At 55.0% G+C, this 13,980-nt stretch overlaps 2 protein-coding genes across 4 annotated transcripts; one reads left to right on the top strand and one right to left on the bottom strand.

Annotated features, from left to right (window-relative positions):
* Window positions 1–1,817: 1,817 nt before the first annotated feature.
* On the top strand, window positions 1,818–3,061 carry GPHA2 (glycoprotein hormone subunit alpha 2). Its single transcript, XM_029209614.1, has 4 exons — window positions 1,818–1,919; window positions 2,282–2,384; window positions 2,527–2,711; window positions 2,822–3,061. Exons 1-4 carry the CDS (start codon window positions 1,818–1,820, stop codon window positions 2,921–2,923), a joined length of 492 nt encoding a protein of 163 aa, XP_029065447.1. The 3' UTR covers window positions 2,924–3,061.
* A 69-nt stretch (window positions 3,062–3,130) lies between these two features.
* On the bottom strand, window positions 3,131–11,880 carry PPP2R5B (protein phosphatase 2 regulatory subunit B'beta). Of its 3 annotated transcripts, none has more exons than XM_029209110.1 (14): window positions 11,509–11,880; window positions 10,593–11,048; window positions 9,619–9,815; window positions 8,901–9,002; window positions 8,648–8,740; window positions 8,392–8,522; window positions 6,886–6,945; window positions 6,677–6,785; window positions 6,074–6,127; window positions 5,950–6,000; window positions 5,706–5,825; window positions 4,704–4,831; window positions 4,336–4,437; window positions 3,131–3,926 (listed from the first exon to the last, which is right to left on the bottom strand). In XM_029209110.1, exons 2-14 carry the CDS (start codon window positions 10,789–10,791, stop codon window positions 3,779–3,781), a joined length of 1,494 nt encoding a protein of 497 aa, XP_029064943.1. In that variant the 5' UTR covers window positions 10,792–11,048; window positions 11,509–11,880; the 3' UTR covers window positions 3,131–3,778. The 3 variants fall into 3 exon arrangements, with proteins under 3 accessions (XP_029064943.1, XP_029064944.1, XP_029064945.1); XM_029209111.1 differs by having other exon boundaries at window positions 3,137–3,926; window positions 10,593–11,007; XM_029209112.1 differs by having other exon boundaries at window positions 3,137–3,926; window positions 10,593–10,678.
* Window positions 11,881–13,980: the final 2,100 nt, after the last annotated feature.

Genomic DNA, 13,980 nt, shown 5'->3' with positions numbered 1-13,980 from the left:
AGAGAGAGAGAGCGCGAGAGAGCAAACTCTTTCCTCAAGATACAGGGAAACAATGCCTGAAACCTCCCCTGGGTCTCCCTGGTTGTTGTTGACAGAACAGTTTGGGTAGGTGGGGTCTGTACCTGACTTCAAACCTTAAACTCCCCTGGCCAGGTTAGAGAATGGGGTTTTGCAAGACTCAATGTCCTGAGCCCTGCTGACCCTCAAGAAATCATGTCTCCTCAGTTCACCCAGTTTGGCCCCAAAGTGCAGTCTCTTAGTAGGTAAATGCTTCTCACCCAGCTGCCCCTTTGGCTTTTGACAGTAATGCAGATTAGTTTATTGGATCAACTGGAAGTCAGTGTAGGTTAGGGCCAAAGGAATCATTTTGTGACTGTAGAGATGTCCAGTATTAGAATGGGCCACCTTGTAAGGTAACAAGCCTTTGTCAACCCTAGTCTTTAAACAGAGCTGATTGTCAGATGCTGGAAGTTACTCTCGGTGGGTGGGAACGCTGGGGCTGGACTGCTAAAGTCCCTCAGAGACCCCTTGTTCTGACGCATTTCCCTTGGCTGGGGAGGAGAGAAGAGGTGGGCTGCTGAAGGGCCTGGGACCTGAGGGGAGGAGGGCCAAATGGGAAGTCGCCGTGTGTGAGGACTGGAGGACTAGGGACAAGTAGTGTTTACAGCCTTTGCCTTGCTGCCCCAAACACAGCCCACTTTCCAAAGCTGTTCAAAGGCACAGCTCCAGAATCTGGAGATCTGAGCGCCATTCTGACTTACAAGCTTATAATGAAGGCTTGGCAAAGTCACTTTCCTTTCTGGTTCTTATTTTTCTCATCTGGAAAATGAAAGGGTAGGATCTGATGAGCTCTCAGTGCCTTCCAGCTCTGGCAGTCTGTGGCTGGCTCCGCCTCTCAGAGCAGGTCATTGAGCCAGTAGCCCTGGGGTGTGTGGGGACAGAACCACCACAGGCTGCCTTCTGATCGCTACCCTGCCCCGGCCCCTGTGGCTCCTGCTGACTAGGGGTCTTTTTCTAACTTGCCACATTCTTGCCCCAAGTGTAATTTAGCACCAGGCATGAATAGCAGGAGATCTGAGTTCCAAAACAGCCCTGACATGAACTAGCTGTGTGACCTTTAGTAACTTTCCTTCTCTTGAGCCTCAGTTGCCTCACCTGTAAAACCAGAGCCAGGGCTGGACTAAATGATCGATTTGCTGGGGTTGATAGCTTCAGGCACTTCCAGGAGTCAGGTCCCTGTTAGTCCAGAAACTAGGGGAAGCCCCACTCTGTAGCTGACCCTCAGAATGAGAAGTCATCCACTTGACAGTGAAAGTGAAGCTCTGAAACGGACTTAGAACCAGCCCCCTGACTCTCCCTGGCTCTGCCACCAAGCATCTCTCAGGAGACCCCCCACTGATTGCATTTCCGTTGTCCATAAGAATCTCCTCTCCACCCTTTCCTTTGCAGTGGGTAAAAGAGACAGGCAGGGCTGAGTTTAATAGTTTTAAGGATGGGCTGGCAAGGCCCTAAACAGAAGTGTCCTGCCCGAGGTCACATAGCAAAGAAGAGAACCCAGGTGGCCACAGCTCAGCCCAGTGAGAGCCCTCCCTCTCCAACTGCACACACGCTGCCTACTCCACCAGCTCCTGGGCTTTTCTCTACACCTCACTTCCCAGCCCTGGGCCACCAGCGGCTTTTGGACATAGGGGAAGCAGAAACCGCCCTAGAGGACCACACCTCAGAGAACAGCAAGATCTCCCAGGTGGTTTTGCTGTGAGGCTTCAGGCAGAGAAGGCAGGCCTGAAAGCCGATCTCCAAGAAGGCGTGGCTCCAGAATGATGGCAAATAAAAACCCGGAGAGCCAGCACCGCCTGGAGACCAGCGGGAGGCCAGAGGAGCCACTCAACAAGCCACTCAGCTCCTGGGCCTTGGAAGTGGTGAGCTCCCTGAGGCAGGAGGAGCCCCGGGAGGGGCTGGGGACTGCAGATCAGGGTCCTGCGGGCAGACAGATGGGGCAGATGGAGGGACGCAGAGGTTTGTGGTCCAGATGGTGGAGGAAGTTCGGGCGGAGAATCACGGCAGTGGGCTGACACGCAAGTCACACTGGGACAGCTGTGCACACTCACACGCATCCAGAGAGACAGACACGCACATCCACATGCACACGCACCCAAAGGCAGGCACCAGGAAAAGACAGCCCCGCCCTGCCTCATTCACCTGGAGGCTTGCAGTGTTGAAAGAACTCCCCCTCCCACCTGCACACCCATCTAGAGACGTCTGTCTACTCTCTGTGTTTCAGATGCCCATGGCGTCCCCCCAGACCCTGCTCCTCTGCCTGCTGGTCCTGGTGGTCACTGGAGGCCAGGGTCAACAGGCAGCCATCCCAGGCTGCTACCTGCACTGTAAGTGACCCTGGGAGCAGAGAGCTGACGGACTGGACGGAGGGGCAGGCAGCACCCTCGAGGGACCCGGTGAGGCTCAGGCAACAGGAGCTGGGCGAGCCTTCTCCAAGGCCCCATCTACCGCTCTTCTGTCTTCTTCTAGCCTTCAACGTGACGGTGCGAAGTGACCGGCAAGGCACCTGCCAGGGCTCCCATGTGGCACAGGCCTGTGTGGGCCACTGCGAGTCCAGCGCCTTCCCTTCCCGGTACTCGGTGCTGGTGGCCAGCGGCTATCGACATAACATCACCTCCGTCTCTCAGTGCTGCACCGTCAGCAGCCTGAGGAAGGTGAGGGGCCCAGCTCGGTGGTGCTCGCTGCGGGTAGGGGAGACAGAGGAGACGGGGATCTAAGATGGCCTGAGGAAGGGGACTGGAACAGACACCCACCTCTTCCACAGGTGAAGGTGCAGCTGCATTGTGGGGGGGACCGGAGGGAGGAGCTGGAGATCTTCACGGCCAGGGCCTGCCAGTGTGACATGTGTCGCCTCTCGCGCTACTAGCCCATCCTTCTCCCCCCGCCGCCCTCCCCTTGGTCAGAGGGTTTCATGTTGGAGTATATCCTACATATCCCGAACCTCAGCAAGGACAACAGCTCCAACCCTGTGAGAAGAGGGGCGTTTCTGCCTCTTCCCCACCTCTGCCTGGCTTCCTAACCAGTCCTTCATCATTTCATCTCCCTCTTTGTCCTAAATAAAGCAAGCAGATCATGAGTTTCTCTCTTTATTAAATCTACCCCCAGCCAGGGAAAGGGGAACAGACCATGGTTACTGTGACCACCCACCCTTGCCCCAGGACACACGGAATCTTCTGCCTGTGCCCTCACCCCTCCCCCTGCCCAATAAATAAAAAGGGGACAAGGATGTACAGGGCAAGGGAGGGGAGGGAAGGAAGGAGGGTGCCCCAGGCCCAGGATAATGTCTGTGTTGCAGGTGAGCTGGGGGAGAATAAATAGACCATGGATCCCATGGTGGGGTGAGGAAGGACCTCCCGCTGGCACAAGGTGGGGCAGGTGAGGGCCCGAGTCCCCTTGCCCTAGGCTGGGAGCAGGGGGTGGGAACCCGCCTGCAGTCTGTAGCCCAGCTTTGTGGGGCAGAGGCAGATCCCTGATGGCAGCTTCCTGGTCAAGCTTGCCCCGGTCAAGTCCTGCCAGGACGGCCTGAGAGTTCTGTTGCCCGGACCCCCATCTCTCCTCCTCTCCCCCCAGTGGAAACTGCCCAGGCTGGGCCAGGCAGGAAGCCCTCCGAGCCCCCTCTGGCAAGGCCAGGAGTAGGTGTGTATCTCTCTGGACCCCTGGGCAGGAGGGAGGATGGAGGGACTGACAGCTCTGGGTTTAGCTCCTTCCCTTCTGGGGATCTTTAGCTCTGACCTCCACCGGTGGCCACCTGGGGTGTAAGCCGCTGGAGCGGGGCCTCTTTGGCCCCCTGGGTCCCCTGTAACCGGCGTAGCCGTAGCTCCTCCAGGCCTTGCCACAGCTCCTGACGTTCCTGGGCCTTCTGCTGTTCCCTGGGGAGAGAGGGTGAGGCAGTTCCCTTACCTGGGGCCCCCACCTGCAATTCAGCCTCCCTCACCACCACCCCACCTGCAAAGAGACTCCACTTAGGGGAGAAGGCACTAAGGAGAGACTGGTCCCAGCCTGTGGTCATGGAGTAAATGGATCAGCCTGGCCCTGAGAGGCCCCAGCTGAAGTACAGGATGCTCCATACCTGGAAGAAGTACTTGGGAGGATAATTGGAGGATGCAGGGGATAACTGGGCTTGGATGCCCCAGCACTTGGCAAAAACATAGGGAAAGACTTTAAACATCTGATCAGGTGGGATGTGGGTTGTCCTCTTCGGTTCCCTCCAACCATTAGGAACTGGCTCTTTTCTGCTTTTCTCCCCTCTCCCTCCATGTCCAGCCTCCCAGCACTCACTGCTGCTTTTCCAGCTTGTAGGAGGCTGTGAGCTCGTCAAACAGCTTCCCATTCATCTCCATGAAGGTCTTGAGCACATTGTAGATCAGAGACACAATGGTTCTTGGCAGGGTCAAGGGAGGGGGTGAGAGATGAGAGCAATTTCAGTTGGGTCCCACCTCCCTCTCTGGCATTCTGCCTGTCCCTGTGTCCCAAATACAGCATGCAGCCCTGAACACCACAAGCACCGCCCTCTGCCTGCCCCTTTCACCACCCCTCTGCCATCTTCGGATGCCTTCCCTGATCCTCTCCAGCTAGCAGTAACCCCAGTTCTGGACTGGCTGGCCCTGCCCCAGGTTCTGTGGGTTAGGTCAAGGCCTGGCACTCACTGATTCCAGTGCTCCTTGGAGACTTGGTAGAGGGTCCCAAACACAGCAGGCAGCACGGTATGGCAGTTGTCCTCAATGAGGCTCAGGATATACTCATTGTTCCAGAAATACAGAGCCCGCTCTGCAACCTGAGGCAGCGAGATGGCAGAGTAGGCGCCTGGCAGTGGCTTCCCTGCACATGCAAGGCCTGGTATCCATCCCCAACGCAAAACCCAGGGCGCCCTGCCCTCCACACACCCCGTCTTCAGGGCTCATCTGACCCACGGGAGGAAGCAACATGGTGAGGTGAAAAGAACACTGGATTAGGAGTCCAACGCTCAGAGGAGAATCCTGGCTCCACTACACACTGGCCACGTGACTTTGGACAGGGTATTTAACCCCTCAGCCTCTGTTTTCAAATCTGTAAAGTGGGGCTAATAATAGCTACCTCCATACATGGCTGTTGTAAGAATCAAATGAGGTATTCAGTAAACTGAAGTGCCAGAGTCACTGTGAGGAAAAATTGACAACCACCAGGTATGGCTCATAAAAATGAAAGTCTGCACACACGTGTAGGAGAACACTGGTTACAGCCAGCCTGGATGGTGTGGAGAAGCCTTGCTGGGCTGTGAAGTGGGGCTAATGAAATCTAAGGCCACTAAGGAAGCGGACAACCATCCATCCCATTCATGGACGTTTGCTAAACATCCATTTCAGTTTACGAAATGTGTTTATGCTACCATCTCTTCGGCTCTCATCACCACCTGTTGGCCCATTCTACAGATAAGGAAGCCTAATCTGACTCAGAGTGGTGAAGTGATTTGCTCAAGGCTCCTCAGCCAGTGGGAGGTGGATCTGAGGCTTGACCCCAGGTCTCCTGACCCTAAGTCCAGCATCTCCCCATTATTAGACCCAGGAAGGTCCAGAGGAGAAACTGAGGGCAGAGGAAGCTGTGTTAGGTCAACTTGCCAACCTTACCAGTCCATACCCTGGCTCTCACCCCCACCCATTCCAGCCCCATACCTGGAAATGGGGGCTGGACACACAACGAGCCACCTGCTTGAAGAGGGGCTCCTGGATCTTCACGAACTGGGAGGGCTCAATGACATCCAGAATCTCTTCCATCTCCCCCAGAAACATCACCTGGGGTGGGGGTAGGGACACAGGGAGCAGCAGTTCCCACCTCCCCTGACACACACCTGCCTGCCCTCTGGAAGCTGAGCCCTCCCAACCTCCCTGTGGTGGACATCAAAGCCCTTCTTCATACCTCCTTCTGGGTACAGGTTTTTGGCCAGTATTTGAGCAGCCCCCGGATCACCTGTGGGAGTTGAGGCAGAAAAGAGTCAGACCTGCAGGGGTGGGGGCTTGCCCTTCCCCCCAGGGGTACTCACATGCTCTGTCAAAGTGGCATCCTTCTCCAGGAACTGTACCACACAGTATGCCAGCTGCAGCGGGGCGTGGTGGGGGAGGAGGAGGCACAGAGAAAGAGGACAGGGGTCAGGAGGGGACCAGGACAGGACGCTAGACATTGGCTCATTTCCTATGTCTATTCTCTTAGTCACCAATCATTTACTGGCCACCTAGGATATACCAGGCACCATGCTTGGTGTGCAGGGACACAATAATGACCTCACAGGGGAAACATTCAGCAAACTAGTCCTTAAAAATTTTACAAAAGGTTCCTTAACCGGAATCTGTATCATGATCTATGGGAATACAGAAGGAGGAGAGCTCAAGCCTGCACAGGCAGGTCGAGCGGGAGGGGGCTGGGAAGTCTTCAGAGGCCAATGTCTGAGATCGGCCTTACACGGTCATGGGGATTCTCTACGGTAGACGGAACAGACTTAGTCAAGAAAAAGGTGAGAGAGGATCCCGTGAGTTCACGCTTTTAGTGTGGCTGAAATCAGAGTGTCAGGCTGGCTCTGCGGGCCCGGGTGGCTGCCCTGACTCTGTCAGGACCTCTCTGCCGTGGCAGGACCAGGCCTGGGCCTTACCTGGGCGTGAAAGACAGACAGCGACTTGACAGAGTGCAGGGGAATCAGGACTCGAACCAGAAACTGCTTGTGCTCAGTCTTCAGGGGCAGCGCAAAGCCGTTGATGATGCTGAGGAGGGGGCAGAAGAGATGAGGAGGGTTGGCATGACTGGGCCTCAGTCCCTCCTCCCAGAATCCTGAGGCTCCAGCTGATGCCCAGAGAGAGTCACCTTCCTAAGATCTCCAGCAGCTCAGCCACGCCATTGAAGTGCTCGAGTTCATAGATGAACCTTTGAGAGGAAGAGAAGGATGCAGAAGGGCTCAAGGCAGTTGGAGCAGGCCCAGCCCTCCTCTCTGTCACCCTGCCTGCCCACCCCCAGCCTGCACATCAATCCAACTCTCTCCCCACCCAGAGGCTGTGCTCCCTTCCCCAAACCCCAAACGAGGCCCCACTGAGATCTACACCCACCTCTTTATTACCCTTCTCAGCCCAGCCACCAGTGCCACTCTGGGTCCCAGTTCAAACCTTTCTTCTTCTTCTTCTTTTTTTTTTTTAAATTTTTATTGGAGTATGGTTGCTTTACAATGTTGTGTTAGTTTCTACTGTACAGCAAAGTGAATCAGCTATACATATACATATATCCCCTCTTTTTTGGATTTCCGTCCCATTTAGGTTACCACAGAGCATTGAGTAGAGTTCCCTGTGCTATACAGTAGGTTCTCATTAGCTATCCATTTTATACATAGTACCAATAGCGTATATATGTCAACCCCAATCTCCCAATTCATCCCACCCACCCTTTCCCCTCTGGTATTCAAACCTCTCTTCTATGAAGCATTCCAACTCGTCTCTTCCTCCCCGAGACCCTAACCCTCATTACCTGGTCCCCATCCAGTCCACAGGCACCTAGCCTGAGTCCTCCGCTCTTCATGCCAATCAACCAAAAGAATGACAAACACTTAGTGTCTATTCTGTGCTATGTACTTCTCAAAATTATCCCAGGAGGTAGACCTTATTAGATCCATTATATAGATGAAGAAATCAAGGCTCAGCAGTTCAATGAAACTTGCCGCAAAGTTAATAAGCAAGGGATCTAATACACTGAGCTCCTGGAGGAGAGGGATCGTGCCTCACCTATTTTTTAGCTAATAATGATAAAAGCTAATGTTTCAGAGTTCCGGCCTTGGTCCAGGAGCTACACTGAGTGCTTTGAAGGCACTGCCTCATTTCATCTTGATGATTATCTCTGTGTAGTATAGTTATCATTCCCATTCTAGAGACGAGGAGACTAGGAGAGAGCTTAAATAATTTGCCCAAGTTCACCCAAACATTTGAACCAAACTCAAACACAGACCATCTAGCTCAAGAGCCAGTCTCAACTACAAGGCAATGTGGGTCCCTGATGCCCAGTGGGCACTGGCGCTCAATACATATCTGCAGAAAGAATCTCATTCTTTGGGTCCTTAAGGCCTGGTGTGACATTAGATCCTAGGCCCCCTGAACTGACCTAGACCCTGCAAACCACTTCATCTCTCAGCCTCAATTTCCTCATCTGTAAAATGGAAATAAATACCCTTTCTCTACTGATCTCACAGGATTTGTATAAGCAAAAATTATATAATATGTTGCCAAGAAAAAACTGGGCCCCCCAGCCCAGAAGCTTTTGCTCTGTCTTCTCCCCATAGCTCTCTCCCTCCCTCCCCAGGTCCCAGCAGGGTAGGCCGCAGGCACCCACCGGAGGAAGATATGGCTGCACTGTTTGCGGATGTAGGCCCGGAGCCCCAGGAACTTTCCATAGACCCTGTGCAAGATGGTCTTGAGGTACTCACGCTCCCGAGGGTCCTCGCTATCAAATAGCTCCAGGAGCTGTGGGACACAGGATCAGGGGTTAGGAAAGAGGCCAAGCCAGTTTGCTTCCATCCTATCCCCACGCCACTCAGAGAGCCTGCCCCTGCCCCATGACACCACCCGGCCTGGGCTCCCCACTTCACCATCAGGACAAACTTTTGATCCACATATCTCTTGGCCACGGAGGGCTGGAAGTCTGGGCTCTCCAAGAAACGCAGGAAAAACTCGTATACCAGCTGGAGGAGGGGAACAGACAGAAAGGTGAGTTCAGGAGCAGCCTCCCCCCTCATCCTGCCCTGTGGCCCTCATCCAACAGTCCGGGGCCTAAAGAGACCCTCTACCCTCTCCTCGGATCTCTTCTGAAACTCAGATCCCTGTCTTCCCGAGCCCTCATACCTGAAGATGTGGCCATGAAGGCTCAAGGTTGGGCTCATCCTCTTCAGGGTCAAATTCAGGGTTCTCACTGGGCGGCAGCGTCCGGAAGATATTCACTGAGATCTGAGGGGACAGAGTCAGGGTTCTCTACGGAAGAACCCTTGAAGGTGGAAACCAGGACATCCCTCATCCAAAGTTTAATGGGCCTCAGCACCTACCCAAGCAACCAATTCACTCCTTGGCAATCATTACCTGAACATCTAGTTCATGGATAGACCTGGGCCCAGGGTTGGGGACCCAGGGGTGGATGAGATACATCCCTGCCCTCTATCAGGTGCAGTCCAGCAGGGAAGACGAGATGGAAAGTGGTAAGGTCTAAGGACATTCTAAGCAGCAAAAGGGAGATTTCTAGCTTGGGCATTGAGAGAGGCTTCATGGAAGAGGCAGCACCTGAGCCAGGCCATGGCGATAAGGAACGTGGTGGGAGTGCATACCAGGCCTCAGGAAAGCATAAGCAAAAGCGCAGGGTGGGACAAGCCCAGGAGGCACTGAGTTACCTACACTGGCTGGGTGCTGGGCAGCAGTGGGGCTGGGACAGGGGTTGCGGGGGAGGAAGATGTGGGCCTTGAGGCCAAGCCAAAGACTGTGGGTTTATTCTCCGCACGGGGGCTCCGCAGGCGGGCTTAGGGTTCCCATGGGCACCAAGCCCTCCCCCAGAGGCCAGGTGCCAGGTGCTCACCATGCGGATGACGTCTGGGTAGACAGGCTCAATGAGGACCCCCCGAGTGCTCCCCACACACTCCACCAGCTCATTGAGCGCCGCCCGCTTCACCTCCTTCCCCTTCAGGTCGGCCACACAGTCCAAGAAGTCAAACATCACCCCACACTGGGCCAGCTTCCGGCTCAGCAGCTCATGCAGCTCAGAGGCTGGCACATCTGGGGAGGAAGGAGGGGGCTGAGCCTGGGCCCCAGCTGCCACAGCTCTGGGCAGGGGCGGGCCCTCCTAATTCCTAAGGCTGGCTCCTCTGCCCCCCAGACCCCATGCTTTTGTGCCATCTCCCACTCCTTGCAGAAAGCAAACAACTTCTGTCCCATCCTCCATTCTTGTGAAGTAAAGGAGCTTCATCTCTTCATCCTAACCTAGGCTGAGAGAACACGATAGCCTGACTTTAAAGCATGGGAACAGACCCTGGCTGCCTGGCCTTTCCACAGGTGCCCAAACAGCCACTGCCTCCCTCTCATAGGCGGCACTCTGTTCTAAGAGCCAGAAGTGGGGAGAAGAGCCAGCACCGAGGACCTCTCGGGTGCCCTCTGCCTCAGCCAGTTGGGCCCTGTAGCCCAGAGTTGGGGGGACCTCACGGTGACTGCAGGGAAGCGTGCTAAGCACCTGTCCCAGGACCCCGGCAGCAGCTGGGCTGGTAGTGGCCTCCTGGAACCCAAGCTGTAGGCCCCACCCTTGGCCCTGGTCTGCCCCCCAGGGTGGCGCCACCTCCAGATGCCCCACCTCCAAGGATGACAAGCCAGTCAGGCCATGCGTCAGCAGAGAGGGTAGAGGGCTGGGAGGTGGCGGTCAGGTGGTGGAGTCCCTGGCCTGAAAGGGGCCGTCCAGACTCCCTCTGATCGCAGCTGCCAGCTGCTTCCCACCACCCCACCCCCAAACCTCACTTGCCCACTCCAGGACTCAGGTAGCCCCGGAGCCAAGACCGGGCTCACCTTTGAGCAGGGGCAGTGGGATGAGTTCCTGCTGGTTGCTCTGATAGCGGAATTGAGAGGAGCTGTGGGACCGCCGGGGCCGGGCCCTGCGGAGGGAACGGCGGGAGAAGCCGTCCACCTTGTCGGGTGGGGGCACCGGGGACAGCCCTGGGGACGAGGGGCTGCCGGGGGTGCTCGCGGGGGGCAGCTTCGTCTCCATGGCGGTCAGGCGGTGGGCCAAGCCTTCAGAGCCCCTGAGCTTCCCTCTGGGCCTGCAGGATGCTGCGTGAGGCTGGGCTGACTAACTTGGGCCCATCCTGTGCGGTGGGGAGGAGCACAGCACAGTCCTGGCCCCCCCCCCAGGGCCTCTGGCAACTGCCCAGTCCTGGGGGGCAAGCACGGTAGAGAGGAGGATGGCTCAGGTCTCAGGTCCTTCCTGAGGGTCGGAAGAGTCCAGTTAGGGTTCCCACCCTGGCTCTTTTAAAAAAGAAGTCAGGGCAGAGAGGTCAGCAAGAAAGAGACAGAGAGAGCCTGTCAGTTCTTTCAGGACAGGCTGTGGGGCTGCGGCGGAGCGCCCAAGTCTTCTTTCCCTCCTACCCTGGCCCAGACCCTAAAGAGAGGTGCAGCCCTCTCCCACAGGAGACAGGGCCCTCCCTTCTCCCTGACTGAAAGGCCCCAGACTCCAAAACAACCCATCTCGAAATAGGGCCTCTCCCGCCAGCCAGACCCTACCTGGAACGGGGACCTCGTTCCTCAGCCCTGGCCCCTAACAGAATGGGGCCCCCGTTTCTGCTCCACTAATCCAGTCACCAGGGACTTCCCCAAGAATGAGGGTCCCATCCCCCTGCCCCCCCCACGACCCGCAGCCTCCCCCCGCCTCAGTTTCTCCTTCCTCGCTCCCAGATCTCATCTGCCTCTCGAGGGGGGGGCCACTCACTTCTCAGATGCCCAGACTTTGGTCGCCGACCCTCCAGGGGCTGCCGGTGGGGAGGGAGCAGCTGTTCAGGGCTCCCGAGCCGCGGTCCAGTTCAGGGCGCTGGCGCTGGGCGGCGGCGCTCCTGGGTTCTCTCTCTGGCTCCGGGGGGGGGCCGGAGCGTGCACCCAACTCAGCCCCGCGTCGGGGCGCGGGCGCCCGACGGGCTCTGGGCTGGCCGGGGCAGCGTGCTGACCTCTCCTCAAGTCGTGGCACCCGACCCGCGCAGCACCACAGGAGCCCCGGCTCTGCGCGCACCGGCACCCGCCGCCCAGCTGCTCACGATGACATCAAGTCACCTCCCCCAGTCGGCCCGCACATCCCCGCGGGTTTGGGGGCCGGGGGCGGGGTGGGTGGGTGGGGTGCTGCGTCAGGAAGTTCCCGCCCGGGGCAGCTGGGAGATGTAGTTCCCTCACCTATAAAAGCGGCTGCCTGACCAAAGGGGTAATCCCTGCGGGCACCCAGGGACAAGACTGAAGCTGAGCGGGAAGGGGTCCAACTGGCGCTGGGTTCCTGCTTTCTGCAAGGGAGACTGCGTAGGGAGAGAGGAAGACTCAGGAGTCTGCACCAGGAAGCTGGGGGCGATGCCAGGACTCCGGCAGGAAAGAGACCCAATCCTATGCCAGGCCCAAAGATTTGGCCTGCTCCACTTGTGCCCCAGGCATTCCACCCCCAAGGGAACCCCACCCTCACTCCAGAATGGCTGGATGCTTCAAAACCCCAGTAGAAACTGGCACTGGACTGGTTAATAGTCTGCAGTGAGCCAGTGCCTGCTGGGAGGGGTGTGGTGTACCCAAGGCTGCTGGGAAATGCAGTCCTTCCTCAGGCCTGCAGTCCCCCTCCCGTCCCTTGCTGTCTAAGGTGACATCATGATCTGGGTTTAAAGGGCCAGCCTAGGAGTGGCAAAGCGTCAGAGCAGGGGGTGCTCCCTGGTGCTGCCACCCCACCCCAGGCAAGCTAGCCTCCCTGGATGGGACTCCCAGCCCCTTTGGGACCTAAGATGTGCTACTGCGGTCTCCTGTTCAAAATCCTGCTGCAGGGTATCCAAGGCACAGGTGGACTTCCAGGAGTTTGGCATTCCTGCCAAAATTTTCCAGCTTGTAGTCCGGGACCCCCTTTCTAGCACTCTGGACCCCAACACCTTTCATTCCCCTGGACTGCATCCCCTACACTATGCTGTGAAATCTCCACCCAGCAATTTTGTTTTGTTTTGTTTTTTGAATTTTATTTTATTTATTTTTTATACAGCACATCATTAGTTATCTATTTTATACATATTAGTGTATACATGTCAATCCCAATGTCCCAGTTCATCCCACCCCACACAACCCCACCCTGCCATTTTACCCCCTTGGTGTCCATATGTTTGTTCTCTATGTCTGTGTCTCTATTTCTGCCCTGCAAACCAGTTCCTCTGTACCATTTTTCTAGGTTCCACATATATGTGTTAATATACAATATTTGTTTTTCTCTTTCTGACTTACTTCACTCTGTATGACAGCCTCTGGATCCATCCACGTCTCTACAAATGACCCAATTTTGTTCCTTTTTATGGCCGAGTAATATTCCATTGTATATACGTACCACAACTTCTTTAACCATTCGTCTGTCCATGGGCATTTAGGTTGCTTCCATGACCTGGATATTGTAAATAGTGCTGCAAGGAACATTGGGGTGCATGTGTATTTTTTTTTTTGCATGTGTATTTTTGAATTATGGTTTTCTCTGGGTATATGCCCAGTACTGGGATTGCTGGGTCATATGGTAATTCTATTTTTAGTTTCTTAAGGAACCTCCATACTGTTCTCCATAGTGGCTGTATGAATTTCCATTCCCACCAACAGTGCAAGAGGCTTCCCTTTTCTCCACACCCTCTCCAGCACTTGTTGTTTGTAGATTTTCTGATGATGCCCATTCTAACCGGTATGAGGTGATACCCCATTGTAGTTTTGATTTGCATTTCTCTAATAATTAGTGATGTTGAGCAGCTTTTCATGTGCTCTTGGCCATCTGTAAGTCTTCTTTGGAGAAATGTCTATTTAGGTCTTCTGCCCATTTTTGGATTGGGTTGTTTGTTCCTTTAATATTGAGCTGCGTGAGTTGTTTGTATATTTTGGAGATTAATCCTTTGTCGGTTGATTCATTTGCAAATATTTTCTCCCATTCTGAGGGCTGCCTTTTCGTCTTGTTTGTAGTTTGCTTTGCAAAAGCTTTTAAGTTTCATTAGATCCCATTTGTTTACTTTTGTTTTTATTTCCATTACTCTAGGAGGTGGATCAAAAAAGATCTTGCTATGATTTATGTCAAAGAGTGTTCTTCCTATGTTTTCCTCTAAGAGTTTTGTAGTGTCTGGTCTTACATTTAGGTCTCTAATCCATTTTGAGTTTATTTTGGTGTATGGTGTTAGGGAGTGTGCTAATTTCATTCTTTTACATG

The sequence above is a fragment of the Monodon monoceros genome, unplaced genomic scaffold (genome assembly GCF_005190385.1).
Source record: "Monodon monoceros isolate NGI ecotype Baffin Bay Population unplaced genomic scaffold, NGI_Narwhal_1 Super_Scaffold_7, whole genome shotgun sequence".
NCBI lineage: Eukaryota > Metazoa > Chordata > Mammalia > Artiodactyla > Monodontidae > Monodon > Monodon monoceros.
Note: the sequence above shows the minus strand (reverse complement) of the source record. Positions and strands in the feature narration are given on the sequence as shown.

Excerpts from the sequence above, each read along its gene's own strand:
- GPHA2 (XM_029209614.1), top strand. The coding sequence starts at position 1,818 with ATGATGGCAAATAAAAACCCGGAGAGCCAGCACCGCCTGGAGACCAGC. Across the intron at positions 1,920-2,281 it reads GCTCCTGGGCCTTGGAAGTG|ATGCCCATGGCGTCCCCCCA; the intron begins GTGAGCTCCCTG and ends TCTGTGTTTCAG. Across the intron at positions 2,712-2,821 it reads CCGTCAGCAGCCTGAGGAAG|GTGAAGGTGCAGCTGCATTG; the intron begins GTGAGGGGCCCA and ends CCTCTTCCACAG.
- PPP2R5B (XM_029209110.1), bottom strand. The coding sequence starts at position 10,791 with ATGGAGACGAAGCTGCCCCCCGCGAGCACCCCCGGCAGCCCCTCGTCC. Across the intron at positions 9,816-10,592 it reads CCCACTGCCCCTGCTCAAAG|ATGTGCCAGCCTCTGAGCTG; the intron begins GTGAGCCCGGTC and ends CTTCCTCCCCAG. Across the intron at positions 3,927-4,335 it reads TACAAGCTGGAAAAGCAGCA|GGAACAGCAGAAGGCCCAGG; the intron begins GTGAGTGCTGGG and ends CTCTCTCCCCAG.